Source organism: Dromiciops gliroides, chromosome 2 (assembly GCF_019393635.1).
Source record: "Dromiciops gliroides isolate mDroGli1 chromosome 2, mDroGli1.pri, whole genome shotgun sequence".
NCBI classification, from domain to species: domain Eukaryota; kingdom Metazoa; phylum Chordata; class Mammalia; order Microbiotheria; family Microbiotheriidae; genus Dromiciops; species Dromiciops gliroides.
In genome coordinates, this window is record NC_057862.1 from 491,601,491 (window position 1) to 491,620,960 (window position 19,470).

Here is a 19,470-nt window from a genome sequence, read left to right on the forward strand (position 1 = left end):
GATCCAGTGTAATCACCCATATTCATTCATGATTATTTTTTCTTTTTGTATTTCAACTTTGTCACTTGACCTTTCATTCCATGGGAATAAATCTCTTTAAAAACATGTTCTCTTTTACTTGTTCCATTACCCCCCTTTCCCCTGTTCCCTATTTTTGGGTTTGTTTTTCCATTTCATTTTTAAATACTGTAGTTTTTCTTTGACTATAAATACTCAAAAACCTAATTGGAATCAGGAACTGCAGCATACTTCAAAACAGGAATATTCATTTGGATAATTTGGAATGAGAATTGCTGATATTTACTTATTTGGTTTTTTGTTTATTTTTTGGTGAGGCAGTTGGGATTAAGTGACTTGCCCAGGGTCATACAGCTAGTAAGTGTCAAGTGTCTGAGGCTGGATTTGAACTCAGGTCCTCTTGAATCCAGGGCCAGTGCTTTATATACTGTGCCACCTAGCTGCCCTGCTAATATTTATTTTAATTAATTGATTTCTGTACAGTTTCAGCCACACTGAGTGTAAGAATCTGGATCTGTCCTGACTAGTTAGAGCTTCATGGAATGAAATCAGCTTTAGCTACAAGTTAACTCATATGTCTCAAATCCTATTTTCTCATGAGGAAAAGCAGTTCTCTACTACAGGTAAGTAGTCAAAGTGTTTACCCAGGTAATCTTCATTTTGATTAGTATTAAGGATATGTGGGTGGGTCTTGAAGGATGTATTATTACTGTGTGCTCTGTGCCTATTTAGTGCCATTTTAATAAGGAGATCACAAACATTTCATGAATACCATTTCTTTCTTCCTGATGCCATTTTGCTGAGGTGGGGGAGAGACTAGTTATTGTCAACCTGTATTTTATGCCTGGAGAAACCTAAAGACAGAACAGCCTGTGAAAAACTGTATATTAAAATAAATAGGACCTTTGAGTTCCCTTTAAGGCTCTTTCAGTTCACTGACCATAGAGATTTTTAAGAGTAGACAAATGTTAGAACTTGTTTCTAAAACTAATTTTATGATTAGATTTTACTCTGCAGCTGAATATCAATAAAGATAATATTTTTTCTTTGAGAGAAATTCTTCTGAATCGCCCTTTGATCCATGGAGACCTCTGTGATCTTTCTTCCAGTAAATGGATTGATTACACAGGACAGGCACCTTTGAGACCCCTTAGGATTTGTGTTGTCTTAGTTGAATGGGTAGGGAGTAGTGGGAGTCTTTGATCCACTTCTACTCCTACAAAGACAATAGGGATTCTGACTTTTTTTCACGATTTGATGAGGTGGCAGTTAAGGTCTCCTTGATACCATACTAGAAGTCAGTGTAGGGTAAACATTGTCCCATGACAGGAAGAGATTTTTAGTTGGAATGGGGTTTCCTACTGACCACCTCTTATTCAGTCCCTTACTCTTTTTCCTTTGTCAAAAGTGTTGTTTCTTCAAAATAACTTGTTACATGCTCAGGCAACAAGAAGCCCTCCCTGCAAAGAAGGGAACTTCTTAGATGTGTGTACAATTATATTTTGTTCCATGATTCTATAGCAAGGAGATTGACATGTCTCCTCTTTTTTTTTTCATGAATTCAGATATAAAAGTAACTTTTTAAGTACCATGAGCTCCTTTAACTAGAAAAACTAATATACCATTGACTTAGATTGAATTTTATTATTTTAGAAAAACAAGACCTTTTGACTCAGATAATTGAGTCAAGTTATACATTGTTAGTTAGCTTCTCTTAAAAAAGAAAAAGTAGACTAGCTTCCAAGTTCTGCGGTAAAGGGTAAATGTTTAGGTCTTTGAATTCCAAGTGAAAAGAATTAGAACCACAGTTGCAAGAAAGAATTGTTTCATTTTCTTTCCCATACATACACGTTTGATTTACATGCATGAATAAACATTTTTGGACAAGTGGTTTAAAGAAGCCACTTTTTCATTGATTTGGTTGTAACCAATTTTTGTTCTTCCAGGGGAGGTTATGGATCCAAGTATGGTGAAAAATGTTTCGAAAAGGCAAAAAGCGACACAGTAGTAGCAGTTCCCAAAGTAGTGAAATCAGTACTAAGAGCAAGGTAAGGGGGGTGGAGTTTAGACTTGAGTCACCAGGCAGCCAGTTAATTTGTTTGTATTTATAACAAATAATCCAAATAGTGTGTTTATCATAGGCTCATTGCATGATATTCTTTAAGTGGTATGAACATTTAATTTTGTAATTTGAAGTCTTGGATCTAATTCCACTTTGGACGATGTCCTATTTTGGATTTTCTCAAGTCATTGAAGCCATTAAAATAAATCTGCTACAATGTGCAAGTGGGTTCTTTGCAATGAGAGCTGAAAATGTTCAGATTTTCCCTCTTGGGGTCACTTTACCTCTCAGGGCCCCTGGCAGCTTTCTCAGATGCTAGCTTGTAGAAGAGTTGTCATTCTGCATCTGTGATGGGAGTTTCCAAATACTACTCATATAGCAATGGGAACTCCCCTCAACTGTGAACTTGCAGGTTTAAATGGTCCCCCAAATGAGGAGAGTTTTACACACAGGGTTCTGGGAGAAGACACTTGAGTTTTAGAGACATCTGTTGTACAATTCTGTAGTGGGAGATTAATAAACAGTGCAGCATGCATGACATGGGATCATAGATTTAGAGCTAGTTCAGGCCCTTCATTTTACAGATGAGGAAATTGAAAATTAGCAAAATTAAGGGAGTTGCCTAAGGTCATAGAGGTGACAGAGCTGGGTATTTGTCAGTTTGCAGGTAAAGTTCAAATATGTGGGTATATTATCTCTCATAATCACAGATGACATAGGAAGGAAAATAAATAATTCTGATAGGCACAGTGGTGAGATGGAGGAAGGATTGCTGCATTTAGAGCCAGAGGAGTTGGGTTCAGCTCCTGACTTTGCCACTTGCTACAAGTGTGACCTTGGGCAAGCCTTCTCACTCCTCTGGGCCTCAGATTTCCTCATGGGTGAAGTGAGGTGCCTGGATTAGGTGACCTCTGTGGCCCTTTCCAGGCTTAGACCTGTTATCCTATGATTTAGTTTTACAAAATCTAATTGCTGCAAATGAGAACATCTAATCCTGAACAAAGCTCTTGATTTTCCCAGTCACAGTTTATGAAGATTGATTTAACAATTCAGCAAACACTTAGGGCCCAGCACTGAATTGAAGAGATACATGAAGGTGAATAGACATGGACCCTATTCTCAGGGTCCTTGCAGTTTAAGTAGGAGGATAAAACCTATCAGCCTTTTTGATTGGCAGGATTTTCAAAGTGAAATGATGAGGAAGGTAGTGAATCACTCTCCTTGTAGGGATTTTTAGTTTCAGGAAGGCGTTCTATGATATGTGCCCCTAGTGATAGAGAAACTACCAACATTTTTGTCTGCTGACATTCGGCCTGTCTTTCAGGGGTCACCTCCAATTCCACTTCTTGCATGAAAGCTTTCTTGATGCCCTCTCCTGCCCTGCTCTTCTCCTGTCCTTCCAGCCAGAATTATTTGGCTTCTGGATTCTAACATAAAATTCCTGTTTATGAAAGCACATTAAAGTCTGGACTACAATATACCCTACGTTCTAGTCACTACATTGCAAGCGTAGTTGAAATCAACAAATTGGACACCTACTAAATACTCTTCGCTTTATGTGATGCTTTAGAGAACGTAGAAGTTGTTGCCTTTGGTCTCTTCCCTGAAGTGGTTAATGATAGAGATGGGGAGAAGAAACATGAAATCGTGAACAATACGGAAAATATACAGATGAGACAAACTGATTCCTTATCACAAAGAGGCAAAGGACTAGTGGGGCAGAATGTTGTACGCATTGTCAGATGTAGTCACTGTATTTGGTTACTTGTTTTGCTTTGGAACAAGAAATGGCATCAGTGTTTTTAAACGATTTGTGCCAAATTTGTAGCGACTGTTACGAATGCTGTGGAACCTAGAAAAAGGAGAGATTGAAGAGAAGTACTAGTGAGGAAGGTTGCAAGACAGATGATAGAATGTTAGTGCTATTGTGAATATATGTAAAAAGAGATATAGATTAGGAGATTCTAAACTAAAGGACACAGATAATACAGATTATCCTCAGGACCTGCTGTTGGCCCTGCCTGCTCTCTTACTTTCCCTGCTAGGATTTAGAACCTAAGTACTGCCTGGCATTTATATCTGCCATTAACTTCCTATGAATATGATAATTTCTTTATGTGTTGTTTTTCACCATTCGAATGTTAGCTCCTTGAGAGCAGGGATTGTCTCATTTTAAAATATGTATTCCCTGGCATTTAGCATAGTGCTTGGTGTGTAATAATTACCATTAATACTTTGCAATTGCAAGAAAGAAGTGGGACTTGTTAGGCTTGGAAGGATTTGTAGGATTTAAGAGATTAAGGAGAGAAGGGGTAAATAATTCCGTCTAGAGTTCACCAAGCAACCACTTAAATAATAGGTATTTATTAAGTGTTTCCTGCCTCCCAGGCATTGTGGTAACACTCAAGATTGGTATTTTGTTGGAAAAATAAAAGAACCTTTCTAACTGGAACCAAAGAATTGTGGATGTTAATGCTGAGAGCAACCTCAGAAGTCATCTTGTTTTTTCCACACTTTTACAAAGGAGAAAACTAAATTCAGGGAGAGCAAGTAAGGAAGTGATATGAGACTAGCTATAGATTTGGGAGCCCAGGTCAGAAGAGTTAAGCTCTTGGAACTCCTGGAACTGCCACTGAACACCTTTGTGACCGTGGGCGTGTTACTTTTGGGCTTCAGTTTCCACATCTATAAAATGAGGGGGTTTTACTAGTTTGATATCTTCCATTTGTAACAATCTCTACTTCTTTGTTTCTAGTCAGGGTGTTCTCATTTTCTTCTGACTTGCATAGAGTTATGCAGCTAATTTATAACAGAACAGATTCTAGAGCCCAAGTATCCTAATTCCTAACCTAGTATTTTTAAAGCTTCTTTCTACTTTGAACATGAATAAATTGCTAGAGAATAAACAGAAATGTCTATCTATGGCAAGCTTGCGAGCTTAGTAGAATTTCCGGCTGCTATTGACACCTTTCACTTTGTTTTCATTTAAAATTGAATATTAAGTCAGAAATTAAAGTTTAAAAAACAGTCTGTGATGGCTGGAATTTCCTTTAGTGTCTTGTACATAGTGAATTTTACATAGAAAACTACCCTGCATCATCTACCTTTTTCACCCACTATTAAGTAATTTGTTCAGGAAGCTGTTTGATAGATTTTCAAGACTTGAGGGCAATTCAACAGCTTTTTAGTAAGTATCTTTCCTGTATAAAACCCTATGTTAGAGTTGTGTTGGAGGTATATAGGTGCCTTCCCTGAGAAAGCAACTATATCTACATATAACTTAATTCAGGGAAGAAAAAAGGAGGGGAGTTAGGTCTACACATTCTACCCTTGGCTTCTCTGCACTTCCCTCACTCATGAGATCCATGTTAGCTGCCAAAATCAGTTTCAAGAACACTAGCTTTTCCCATGCCACTTTGCTTCTCTTTGACAATAACTGAAGTGGCAAAAGCCCTGCAGGGCTCCAGGACTTCACTCAGGGCTATTTTCCCTCCAGGACGATGGGAATTGAAAGAAGAGCACACCTAGGTCCAGTTCTGTTGGTAGGAATTTAATTTGCCTCAGAAGCCAGCTTGATATTTATAGTAGCCAGCTATGTCCCATGAAGGTATATTTTGAGGCTGGATAGATTAAGAATTCAGGATTTGCACCGTTGGAATATACCCAAAGAAATAGCTACCTAAGTGCACACTGAAAGTTCTATTTCTTAGAATAAAGGGATTTTAAAAATGCAATATTACCCTAGTTAAATATTTTCATATAATTCACCAATATCAAAAGTAGGATAGTTTATATGTTGGTTGGGTTCTGTGTTTGTGTTGATAATTAATTTAGGTGTTTTAAAGTATTTGAGTAGACAGAAGATTGTGGTTGGTACAATTTTGATTAAAATATCATAATTTGGAAGGGTCTATATAATTTAGATTAGTAGAGACAAAGAAACACTTCTCTGTAAGTGTTAATAGACTTACAGAATGAGCAGATGTGCATTATATAAATATTTGGATTCTTGGATATTTTAAATTTTGTTACGTTGTTCATCTTAATTGACCTGATTTAATTTTAAAAAAAAATCTGTCACCAGTGAAAAAGATAGTTTGAATGTATTTAGTAGCAATAATTTAAAGAAAATGTTTATTATTATATTTAATTAGGTGGGTTTTCTTGTATTTTCCCCAACCATATTCCTTCCCCCTAACCCCCTCCCCCAAATTCCCTTATCTCCTCAGTCTGTTGACTCTAGTCTTGGTGGACTTTCAAGATCAAGTACTGTGGCTAGCCTAGATACAGACTCTACAAAAAGCTCAGGTATGTAAACAATGTGCATTCCTTTACCACTCTTGGTGAGTTCCTTCATTGGTTAAAATTGGGGCTGGGAGGAGGTTAGACTAAATGGCTTGTTGAAGGTCTTTGCCTTTCTATATTTGTAATCCTACTCAGTCTTTTTTATTTCATTATAAAAAAATGTCAGTATATTAGCAGATCCTAGTAGAGTTTTTAATTGCATTGTGATAAATCCTGGATTTTCACTTGTGTGTTTGCTAAGTTTTGACTGGGGATAGAGATGAGAGGGAAGAAGCTCTGTGTGTGTGTACACACACACACACACTATGGTGGAATATTGATTGTTAGATGACTAGAATGTCAGAGGGCTAGAGAAAATGATGGAGGAGAACCCCAACCTTGAGTGTCATGGATTAAAAAGGTTGGGAAAACAGGTGGGGGGAGTACCATAAAAATACACTAAGCAGGGGCAGCTAGGTGGCGCAGTGGATAGAGCACCGGCCCTGGAGTCAGGAGTACCTGAGTTCAAATCCGGCCTCAGACACTTAACACTTACTAGCTGTGTGACCCTGGGCAAGTCACTTAACCCCAATTGCCTCACTAAAAAAAAAAAAATACACTAAGCAGTGTTAGAAGAGGGATTATACTATTAACCAGTATTACTTAAGTTATTCCTCTGTGCCAGGTACCATACCAGCTGTTGAGGATACAAATACAAAGAATTAAATAATTACTTTCTTTCTAATGACAATAAAAATATTTACACAATATAAAGGAAACAAAAACAAATATATACAAAATAGATAAATATAGAATAATTTGGGAGGGAGGCCACTGGTTGTTGGAGGGATCAGAAAAGACCTTTTGCAGAAGATGGTGTTTGAGCTGCATCATAAAAGAAAAGGGATTCTTGGGGGTGGAGGTGAAGAGATTGGGAATTTCAAGTATGTAGTATGGCTGCTCCCACTTTTCTGGTCTCCTTATACCTTACTCTCCCTCCCTTTCCACCTCACCTCTGACTCTGCAGTCCAGTGATTGACACTGGAACATGACACTCCATCATCCAGCATGACTGTTCCCCATCTCTGGAATTCTTTTTCCTCAGCTCTGTCTCCTGCCCTCCCTGACTTCCTTCAAGTTCCAACAAAAATCCCACCTTGTACTGGTAGCTTTTCCTGATCTTTCTTAATCCTAGTGCCTTCCCTCTCTTGATTATTTCCTATTTATCCTATATATATATAGCCTTTTTTGTACATTGTTGTCTCTCTCATTAGATTGTGAGCTTCTCAAGGGCAAAGACCGTCTTCTATCTTTGTTTTCATCCCTAGTCAGTAGCACAGTTCTTGATAAATAATAGGTGCTTAATAAGTATTGTTGACTGACATGCAAAAAGCATGGAGATAGGAGGTGAAGTACCATGTGTATCATGTGTGATGAATAGGAAAGGATAGTGTGGCTAGAGCACAGAGTGCAGGATGGGAAAACATGTTTGATGAGGCTGGGAAGTCATTACATAGGCTTTTAAAAGCTAGACAGAGAAATGTATCTTAAAGGCAATAGGAATCGACTAGAATTGATTGAGCAGCAGACCCATGTAGTCAGATTTGTGTTTAAGGACAATTTCTTTGGCAAAAGAATATAGAGTGCACAAGAGTGGTGAGAGATTTTGGCAGAGAAACCAACCTGGATTCTTGTGCAATATTCTAGGCCAGAAGCAGTGTGAATCCTAACCCTGGTTTTATCAACTGAATCAAGAGGATTACCATGGAGAGCTCCAAGCCCAGTTACTACCAACTATTTTGTACTGACACCTTGAGCTGTGTCCCATATCCCATAGGCAGCTAGATGACTCAGTAGATGAAGTGCAAGGTCTGGGGTCAGAAAGACCAGACTTTGGTTCTGTCATTAGACACTTACTTGCTGTGTGACCCTGTGCAAATCATGCAACCCCAGTGTGCCCAGTTCCCTCCAGTGTAAAATTGAGATCATAATAGTTATCATGAGGATCAAATGAGATAATATTTGTAAAGTGCTTGATGCCATGCCTGGCAAATAACAGGTACTAAATAAATGCTAATTTTCTTACTTAAAAAAATATTCTAGGCTAGAGATGATAAGGGCCTGTACTTAGGTGGTAGCTGTATGCCTGGAGGGAAGAGGATAAATGTGAAGTGTTGTAAAGGTAGAAATGACAAGATTTAGCAAAGTATTGGATGGGTGGTGTGAGAAAGAGGGAGGAGTCCAAGATAGTGCTGAGTGCTATGAACCTCAAAGACAGAAATAGGGAAGTTTGGTAAAAAGGAAGGTTAGGGAGAAAGATAATGAGCTCAATTTTGGACATGTTGAGCTTAAGCTGTCTCAGAAACATCAGGTTTGAAATGTCTGATAGGCAGTTGTGTTCATATCTAGCCTCAGATACTTGACACTTACTAGCTGTATGACCCTGGGTAAGTCACTTAACCCTCATTGCCCCGGGAAAATAAAATAAAATAAAAAGATGGTCATTTGGCCATCTCTCTCAGACCAAAGACAGAATCGGTTTATATACCCTTCAGAACAGCAATCAAATCTAATTGGTTAATTTGATTGGAGGTAGTCTGTATTAAAACGAAGGGCTGAGTATCTCTATACCAGATCACCCATAGCTTTAGACTATCAATTCAAAGAAGGTATACCCCATCCATGTTTGAGCAGGATACAATGGGCTTCTCTGCTAGATTAAATTCTTGGCAAGATTGGGTGGGGTCATCAGTAATATCCTTCAGACTGAACTTTTAAAGGATTGTATAAGGAGAAAGCTCTGAAATCCCCACATTATGGTTGTTAATAATTATTCTCACACAGCTGATGATTAGGACTGAAGTTAGGCAAGAGATGGACTTGATACAGAGCTCTTAGAGTAATCTGCATAGAGGTGTAGATAAGCACCTGGGAGGTAAAGAAGTTACAGAGAGAGAAGAGGAGCTAGGATAAAACCTTGTGGAATACCCAGAGTTTTAGGGGCATGATATAAATGATAATCCTGGAGAGGAGACAGGAAAGGTCAGGTACTTTTCCCTCATAATTAGGAGAGAGTAGGGTCACAAAGGCCCAGAGAAAAGGGAGTATGCAGGAGGAAACAGTTGTCAGTGTCAAATAAAACAGCTAGATGTGAGAAGGAGTTAGAGGTCATTGGTTTAATTTTGGAGAGAGCAGTTTCAACTGAGTAATGAGGTTAGATGCTAGATTATAAGGTTATAGAAGAGGAAGTAGAACTGTGAATGTAGATGGCTTTTTCAAGGTGTTTTGCTTAGAAAGGGACGGTGACTAGTCAGTCAATAAACCCCTTATTAAGCACCAACCCGTGTGTACTTAATGCTGGGGATACAAGAATGGGAAAAGACAACAGAGGGAAGGCGCTACGAATTAAGAGAGGTTGGGAAAGGCAAAAATACTGCAAGCTGCCAAAAGAAAGAATTCAAGTACTGTGGAAGCCCCAGTCAGGATAGCACAAGATCTAGCAGCTTCTACATTAAAGGACTGGAGGCATGGGATATGATATTCCAGGGGCAAAGAAATTAGGATACAACAAGAATTACCTACCCAGCAAAAATCATCATAATCTTTCAGAGGAAAAAATGAGACTTTAATGAAAAAGAAGACTTCAGATATTTGTGATGAAAAGACCTGAACTGAATGGCAAAATTGACTTTCAAATACAAGACCCTAGAGAACCATAAAAAATTGAGCTGGGGGACATACCTGGGGTCATGCAGTGGGTGACTTCCTTGTGTCTGAGGCCAGGTTTTGGCTGGGATCCCCTTGGGTCCAGGGGTGATGATTTGTCCACTGTGTCACTTAGCTAGATGATGACATCTTTAGGTTAAATTGAGGGGGTGAAGGGAATGTACTGGGGGAGGGGAATGGCAGAGGGTGAAATCCTACATGAAATGAAACAGGAAAAGGCTTATGGAGTAGGAAAAGATGGGAGAGGAACAGGGCAGTAAATGAAATTTTACACTCATCAGAAAAGGTCAAAGACCTTAAACTCATCAGAGCTGCCTCAAGGAGGGACTAACAGACACACCAACTGAGTGGAGTAATCTGTTTAATCTGGCAGTAAATGAGTTTAAAACATCATCAGAATTGGCTCAAAGACCCAAATCTCATTAGAATTGGCTCAAGGAGGGAATATGTACACACTCAATTGGTAGAGTAGTCTTTCTAACCCTGCAGGAAAATAGGAGGGGAAGGGGATAAGAGAGAGGGGCAAAAGAAGGAAGGCAGAGTGGGGAGGAGATAGACAGAAGCAAATCCCTTTTGAAGAGTGATAGGATGAAAGAAGATGGATAATAGAATAAATATCATGGGGAAGGGAATAGGATGGAAGGGAAACAGTTAACAATAGTAATCATGAAAAAGAGAAAAGGGGAAATTGTACAAAAAATATTTATAGCAACTCTTCGGTGGAGGCTAAGATTGAGAATCAAGGGAATGTCCATCAATTGAGGAATGATGGAAAAAAGCTGTGCTATGTGATTGTAGGTGGAATGGTCTTGTGCTACAGAAATGACAAACAGATGATCCCAGAAAAACCTGAAAGACTAATGAACATCAATGTATAGTGAAATAGCAGAGCTGGGAGGACATTGTGCATAGGACAACAGTATTATTCAATGAGCAAATGTGAATGACTTAACTACTCTCAGCAGTGCAATGATCCAAGACAATCCAAGGAACTAATGAGGAGGCTTACTATATACCCCTATAGAAAGAACTGATAAAAAGAACAATTGTGGATTGTACATATATAACCTGGTTGCAATCTTGTGGAGGGGGGAGGAAAGGGAGGAGGGAAGGAGAAAAATTTGGAACTCTAAATCTTATGAAAAAGAATGTTGAAAACTACCCTTACATGTAACTGGAAAATAAAATGTTTGTTGCTAAAAAAAAAAAAGTCCCAGGTGGTATGATTTAAGGAGGATTCAGTTTCTTCACTCACCTGGCTGTTCCCTGGTCTTAGATGACCCCCAGACCAACTTGCTAATCAGTCCAGCTTTGTGTGTTGTGGTTGTTAGCTCCAATGAGCCTGTGCCCCTCCCCGACCTGGACCACTGCTACTAAGCCTACCTCCTGGTTCCCAGCAGGGGGGTGAAAAATCCAAGTTCTGCCTCAGCTCCAGTATAGACCCCTGTAGTCTCCCCCATGCCCAGGGGCTCAGCCCTCTCACCAGACTGTGAGCTTAGTCCAGATGACACTGGTGCTTCAGCTGATTCAGAGGCTCTGGGGGTCTGCTTCTCTGGTGAGGCCTTCCTGAGACTGGATCTGTGTCAGGGTGACTGTGGGGTTGGGCTCGACTCCTGTATCAGCACAGCAGCTCCCTCCTTCTGACCTTCCAAGTTGGTTCTTGGTTAGAAGATGATTTATCACATTCTTATGTGAGTTTTGCTGCTCCAGGCATTTTCCTATGGCGTTATTGGATGTTTTTTGGAGTGATTGTCAGGTTTTTGTTTTGGAAGGGAGGGATGAAATGAAACTGAGAATTCCCTTTTCTATTCAAGAAACATTTATGAAGTGCCTACTAAGGCTGAGGCACTGAATGAATTCACTTACTCATCAGAATATTTATAAGGGTCTCTGAAGCTCAGCATGCACTGTGATAGGAGCTGGTGATACAGTGACAAAGTCAAATCAGTGTCTGTCCTTCAGGAGTTTATATATAACTTGTCAGTACATTAATAAATACAACATAATTTTAGGAGAAGAGAGGGCATTATTAATTGAGCAATAATGTAAGACCTTCCCTAAAGACTTAGCCTAGAATGTACACAGATTGAGAAGTGGTGCTAAAGAGTCCTTGTTAGTGGGTACCTAGGTGGTGCAGTGGATAAAGCATTGGCTCTGGATTCAGGAGCACCTGAGTTCAAATCTGGCCTCAGACACATGACGCTTACTAGCTGTGTGACCCTGGGTAAGTCACTTAACCCTCACTGCTCCAAGCAAAAAAAAAAAAAGGTTCTTGTTAGACCAGTTATTCTCTGGGAAGGCTCAGAGGCCAGTTGTTTAGTTAAACTGGAATAGAACATGCATTGAGGGAAGTAATACAGAGTAAGTCCGGAGAGATTGGAATACCAGGTAGAGAAGTTGGTATTTTATCTGAGGCATTAGGAGCCACTGAAGGTTTTTGAGCAGCTGAGTAACATGGTTAAAGCCTGTGATTATTTTCTCAGCTTTGTGGAAGATGAATTGGAGAAGCCTAGGTAGAGCCTGGGAGTAGAGAGAGAAGCTATCATAACAGTAATGGTGCAGGTGAGAGGTGATGGAATCAGGTAAATGGATAGGATGGAGGAAAGGGATGTGAAAAGAAATATCTTGCAGCTAGAACTGACAAGACTTGTCAGCTGATTTGAGATGGGAAGAGAGAATAATGACTGAATTCGTGAACCTTGGTAATTGGAAAAGATAATATAAATAGGAAGTTTGAGTTCTATTTGGATGTATCGAATTTGAAATGCTTACAAAATAACCAGGTGGAATGTCTAGCAAGCAGTTGGTGATATGGGACTGAATTTAGAGAAAGTGTGAAGAAAGCATCCCTGCTGAATCTTATTGATAATATGAATTTTAAAACTTAACTGATCATTATTATTTTCAATCAATAGGGCAAAGCAACAGTAATTCTGATACCTGTGCTGAATTTCGAATAAAATATGTTGGTGCCATTGAGAAACTGAAACTCGGTGATGGAAAAAGTCTTGAAGGGCCACTGGATCTAATAAATTACATTGATGTGGCACAGGTAAAAAATGGTTTATGTAAGAGAGAACTTGTAGTGAATATGTCATGGCATCTCAACTCCTTGCTCTTACCTAATCTTTTTTTTTTTTTTTTGTGAGGCAATTGGGGTTAAGTGACTTGCCCAGAGTCACATAGCTAGTAAGTGTTAAGTGTCTGGGGCCAGATTTGAACTCAGGTCCTCCTGAATTCAGGGCCAGTGCTCTATCCACTGTGCCACCCAGCTGCCCCTTTACCTAATCTTTTTTTTTTTTAATGTATAAGGTATTTTATTTTTTCCGTTACATGTAAAGATAGTTCTCAACTTTTGTTTATACAAGCTTTACAATTTCAGATTTTTCTCCCTCCCTCCCCTCCCTCCCCCCTCCCCTAGACAGCAGGTAATCTGATATAGGTTATATCTATATATCTCTATACATATACATTTAGATATAGATATATACACACACAAATATATACACATAATAACATTAATCCTATTTCTGCATTAATCCTGTTACAAGAGAAAAAATCAGAGCAGTGATGCAAAACCTCAAAATAGAAAAAAAAAACAGCACCCAAAACAAAAGAAATAATATGGTTCAATCAGCATCTATACTCCACAGTTCTTCTTTCTTTTTTTTTCTTGGATTTGGAGATCCTCTTCTATCATGAGTTCCCTGGAACTCTTCTGTACCATTGCATTGGTGAGAAGAATATAGTCCATCACAGTAGGTCAACACTCAATGTTGATGATACTGTGTACAGTGTTCTTCTGGTTCTGCTCATCTCACTCATCATCAGCTCAAGTAACACACTCCAGGTTTCTCTGAACTCTTCCTGCTCATCATTTCTTACAGCACAATAGTATTCCATTGTATTCATATACCACAACTTGTCCAGCCATTCCCCAATTGATGGGCACCCCCTCAACTTCCAATTCCTTGCTACCACGTAAAGAGCAGCTATAATATTTTTGTACATGTGGGTCCCTTTCCCCCTTCCATGATTTCTTTGGGCAAAAGACCTAAAAGTGGAATTGCTGGGTCAAAGGGTATGCACAGCTTCCCTTTACCTAATCTTAATGAATTTTTGGCTATGGCTCTTGAAAGTCAGTAACATCTCAGTCCACTAGGTGGCACTGTTTTCATGGATTAATTTTTTTTGATGTTTTTGTTTTTATTTTTTTCATGGGTTAATTCTTGAACTATGGTTCCAGAAGGTTTTTTAAAAAAAAAACTTTTAGTAGTTAATATTTATTGAGGCTTGTCTGCTGGGCATTGTTTAAAACATGTTGGGAACTAAAGAACTTACAAGATGTAGAAAAAAAACATGTTACCAGACTACACGTTTAGTTTTTATTTTTTCCCAAGGGAAGTTCTATTAGAATAATTCTGGTGACCTGATTTTCTTCATTAAAATTCTAAATCTTGACATGGACAATGTGGGAATATTTTTTCTTGACTACGCATATTTGTTACAAGGGTTTGTTTTTCTTATCTCTTTTTCAGATGGGTAGGGAGGAGGGAAGAAGAGAAAATAAATGTATGATAATTTAAAAGATAATTAAAATAAAATTTTGCATCTTGATGATTGATCACAATTTCCATTTCTTGAAAATTTCACCATAATGCTAACATATACCAGTTGGTGGAAGTAAATTCAAGGAAGAGAGGTTAATATATGTGAATGGTAAAGGAAATCTGTTTCTTAGTAATCTATGAAATTGAGTCAATCTGTTATTTTAATAGGAAAAGATACTTCTGGTAATGATTTCTTTAGCCATTTATTTCCATATTAACCTAATTTATATAACATAGATTCACCCATCAATGGGTTGATATTTTATTTTACTAATATTTTCTAATTTTAGTTACATAGTTTAAAATATTTTACATCATTACAAAATTATTAGTATTAAATTGTGGTGATAGTATTAATTTGGGGGATTAAAATTAATTTGATCTAGTATGGTAGTAGAAGTGTCATTTAATCTGAGCTAAAAAAGTCTTTTTTCCAAAACTAAGTTTAGAACACTAATAATGCTGCTACAGCAGTAATTATAGGAATGATTCATGTTTTTATAACAGCATGCTAAAGCTGTATAATTAAGGCCCTATACCTTGAGAGCATTGCCTACATAACAGGATTTTTCATTATTTTAAAAACTAAAGCACACATTCTATTTTTTTACTTTAATAATATTTTATATTTTCACAATTATATGTAAAACTGATTTTTAACATCCATATTAAAATTTTTGAGTTCTGAATATTCTTCCTGTTTCCCATCCTTCCTCCCTCTGTGAGGTTAGCAATTTGATATGTGCAATCATGCAAAACATATTTTCATATTAGTTATGTTGTGAAAGAAGACACAAAAAACAAAGAAAACCATGAAAAAATAAGGTGAAAAAAAGTATGCTTTGATCAACATTAAGAATCCATCCCTTCTTTCTCAGGCTACAGATAGCATTTTTCATCAGGAGCCCTTTGCAATTGTCTTGTATCACAGCTGAGAATAGTTAAGTCATTCACAGCTGATCATCATACGGTATTGTTGAGTACAATGTTCCCCTTATTCTCCTCTCTTCACTTTGTATTAGTTCGTGTAAGTCTTCCTAAGTTTTTCTGAAATCATCCTGCTTTTCATTTCTTACACACAGTAGTATTCCATTACAATCATATACAACTTGTTGAGTTGTTCCCCAATTAATTGACATTCCCTTTCCATTTCTTTGCCACTGCAAAAAGAGCAGCTGTAAATATTTTTATACAAATAGGTCCTTTTTGCCACTTGTAAAAAAATTTTCTTTGGGATACAGACTTAGTGGTATTGCTGGATCAAAAGATATTCACTGTTTTGTAGCACTTCGGGCACAATTCCAAATTGTCTCCAGCATGGTTCAATCAGTTCACAATTCTACCAACAGTGCATTAGTGTCCCATATTCTCTCCAACATTTATCATTTTCCTTTTCTCTCATATTAGCCAATCTGATAGGGGTGAGGTGGTACCTCAGAATTGTTTTAATTTGCATTTCTTCAATCAATAGTGATTTAGAGCATGTTTTCATTTGACTAGACAGCTTTGATTTCTTCTTCTGAAAGGTACCTGTTCATATCCTTGACAATTTATCAATTGGGGAATGACTTAATGTCTTATAAACTTGACTCCATCCTCCATATATTTGAGATTTTTATCAAGGATACTTGCTGTTAAGTTTTTTTTTCCAGCTTTCTGTAAAGCAAACATTCTCAATTGCTGATATGGGTGTGAATTTTTCTCCTAGCCTCCCACCTTTCCTGTTCCTATAGTGTCTTAAAATATCATCAGTACCATAGAACTTTAAAAAAAGGTATTTACTTCTAGTCTCCTTTTTAAAAGTTGCTTTATTACATAAAAGCGCAAAAGAATTTTAGGGACTAAGAAGTCAAAAATCTTCTGTAATTAAATCTTCTGTAGGATTTTGTGGGAACCCTAGCAACTTCCAGGGGGAAATCTACAGTCTGTGAATCTTTGAAACCAAAAAGGGAATTCTGTGTATGCGACTTGGCTAATTTTTCTACAACATTGGTTGCCAAGCAATCCAGCCCTTGTTTCTGGAATTGATGATTTTATTTAACACGTAGCTGAATGCTATCAATTATTATAGAAACTGTCACACAGAATTATGCTCACTTATTACAGAAAAGACAATTAAACATTGCCCCAATTTAAGAGATGTCTGGGGAAAAGATGATCAAGCTAAAATAAAAATTTACCATCTTGTTTCTGATAGATTAAAACAAAGAACTGGTGAATATTTTTTTGAAAAAATAAGTTGGAAAAGAAACCACTTTTTTTCAGGTGAACAATCTGCCAACCTACCTGGAGAGCTGGGTAGTTTTGGTATAACTGAATATATCTGATGTGCAGGATATGATTTAAAGAAATGTATATAACCTTGCTGTGGACATGAGGCAGTTTGACCATACTTCACAATTATTTAATTTGCTAGTCATACGCTTTGAGAGCTCTTTTTAGAAAAGTTTTTTTTATCCATGAGACCAAAAAAAATTAGTAAACCATTAAACTCATAAGGTTCCATGAGGAACTGTTATAACTTTAAGGGTTCACATGAAGACAAAACAGCAGATAAAACCACACAAAGTATGTGGGAATATGGACTTTTTTCACCCATCTCCGAATAATAGTATAAAAAATAATATTTAATTATGAAATGAAAAATATTTTTGTTTCATAGGAAACTCTCCTAAGTCCATTGTACATCCTGAATACTCTGATTATTTGTATGTTGGAGCACTTTGTGATAGTGCCTTAAGCATAGTCGGGGGAGTGAAGCTTAGAAACTCTGACTGGATTTTTCATGTAGAACTTTGGTGGTGACTATTTTTCTTTTCTGTTTTTCCTTTGGACTCCAAAGCAAGATGGAAAGTTACCGTTTGTTCCTCTGGAGGAGGAGTTTATTATGGGAGTGTCTAAATATGGCATTAAAGTATCCACATCTGATCAATACGTAAGTTTATCATGTCTTTTAAATATAATTTGAAAGGAAAAAAGATCATTGAAGATTTAATGTTCTCAAATGACCAGAGACCTTGTTATGTCTATTGTTCATTCAACAAACATTTGGTAAACACCTATACGGGATAGTACTCTGCCTGGCAGTAGGAAAATATATCTCTGGAGCTGTGTGTCTAGCCTGTGGGTCATGTACCCCTTCGAGGGCCATGGAGTCATTACAAGCGATCTCTGTGAATACATGCAATTCAGGCATCTGGTCCAACTCCTCAGTAAATACCTTCTGTTGACTGAAGGTTTCACAAAGAGGTGTTTCTGTATAGTATTACTTACTGGTGTGTGTTTCACATTAACAAATTCATGGTAGCTTTTTGTCACAGCTTTTGAATTGTTAGAAGCTAATAAACAGCACAATTATAAATGTGTTAAAGAGGGGGGTAGCTAGGTGACGCAGTGGATAAAGCACCGGCCCTGGAGTCAGGAGTACCTGAGTTCAAATCCGGCCTCAGACACTTAACGCTTACTAGCAAGTCACTTAACCCCCATTGCCTCACTTAAAAACACGCGCACGCGTGCGCGTGCGCACGCACACACACACACACACACACACAAGGAAGAACATCAGGGAAAGCTTTGTCCTCTTGTCTGATGCCCTTGAAGGAGTAAGTAGCAGGGGCCCATTCTGTAGGGAGAGATGACTACTTCATATTAGCAACTGCTTCGCAGGGATCCTTGAAGCAGTTTTACCAAGAGATAAGACTGCTCCTTTAAAAGGGAAGGGACCTTTTAGGATGATATTTTATTATTCTTATCATCAACATACATTAGGAAGTTGTTAGATTGACTTTTATGGAGCTTACTTTAGGGAGGTGTGATATAAAAAGTGGACTACAAAGACTGACCAGCAGAGGGCACTATTTTGTGGCTTTTTTTGGGAGAGGGGGGCAGGGCAATGGGGATTAAGTGACTTGTCCAGGGTCACACAGCTAGTGTCAAGTGTCTGAGGCAGAGGGCATTATTTCATGGCTTTTAAAAGAATTACATGACCACCTTTGGCTAAATTCCTGTAAACGGTATTGAGAGAGTTCTGTGAGAAACAGTTGTTCCATACATGTATCCTTAGAACAAGAACCAGCTTTCCTAACAGCCATGATCATTCTGGATTTTCCCTCTTTCTGTAGGATGTTTTGCACAGACATGCTCTGTATTTAATCATCCGGATGGTGTGTTATGATGAGGTCTAGGAGCAGGAAAAAGCTTACTGGCACTAAAGACCACAGATGCAAGCTATGAAGAATATAGTCTATGGGTGTATCAGTGTAACAGTCTGGTAAGGTTTTGGCTTATTTCCTCTCCTCCCTGCCCCTACTTTTTTACTAGCTAATTCAAACCAAGAAGTAAAACTAAGAAACTTTGTTGGTTTTTCAAGGCCTGGGGAGATGGCACAATTCTGGAGGCTGGGTTGGCTACCCATGCCTGAGACCCTTTGGGAAAATTATTGTATTAGGTCAAAATCCACAGTAAATATTTTTAAAACCAAGGAATGCTGTTTTTAGTAATGTTAGTTTTGTCTTTTTACTGTTTTACACAATACAGGAAACAAGCACAAGCTATTTGCAAAGTTTAGCCACAGCTTTTGACTCTGTATTAACATCTGAGAATCATGAGTTCCTACTAGAGTGGAAGAGAAATAACTTCATTGAAGGAACCCAGCATTCAGGATGAAACAGGAGGTAAACTTTTATCTCCACTAAAGAATAAAGAACCCTCATTCCAGTTTCATAAAGAAGATGCATTTAAAAGTATTGTCATTTCAACCCTGCAAATGTA

At 38.0% G+C, this 19,470-nt stretch overlaps 1 protein-coding gene across 1 annotated transcript; it reads left to right on the top strand.

The window, feature by feature from the left end:
- The first annotated feature begins 502 nt into the window (after positions 1-502).
- On the top strand, positions 503-19,365 carry LOC122739179 (integrin beta-1-binding protein 1-like). Its single transcript, XM_043981015.1, is given in 8 exon segments — positions 503-641; positions 1,965-2,066; positions 6,310-6,388; positions 13,006-13,142; positions 17,543-17,635; positions 18,822-18,873; positions 18,876-18,970; positions 19,237-19,365. Coding segments are annotated over 7 exon segments (657 nt in total). The 5' UTR covers positions 503-641; positions 1,965-1,994.
- The last annotated feature ends 105 nt before the right edge of the window (positions 19,366-19,470 follow it).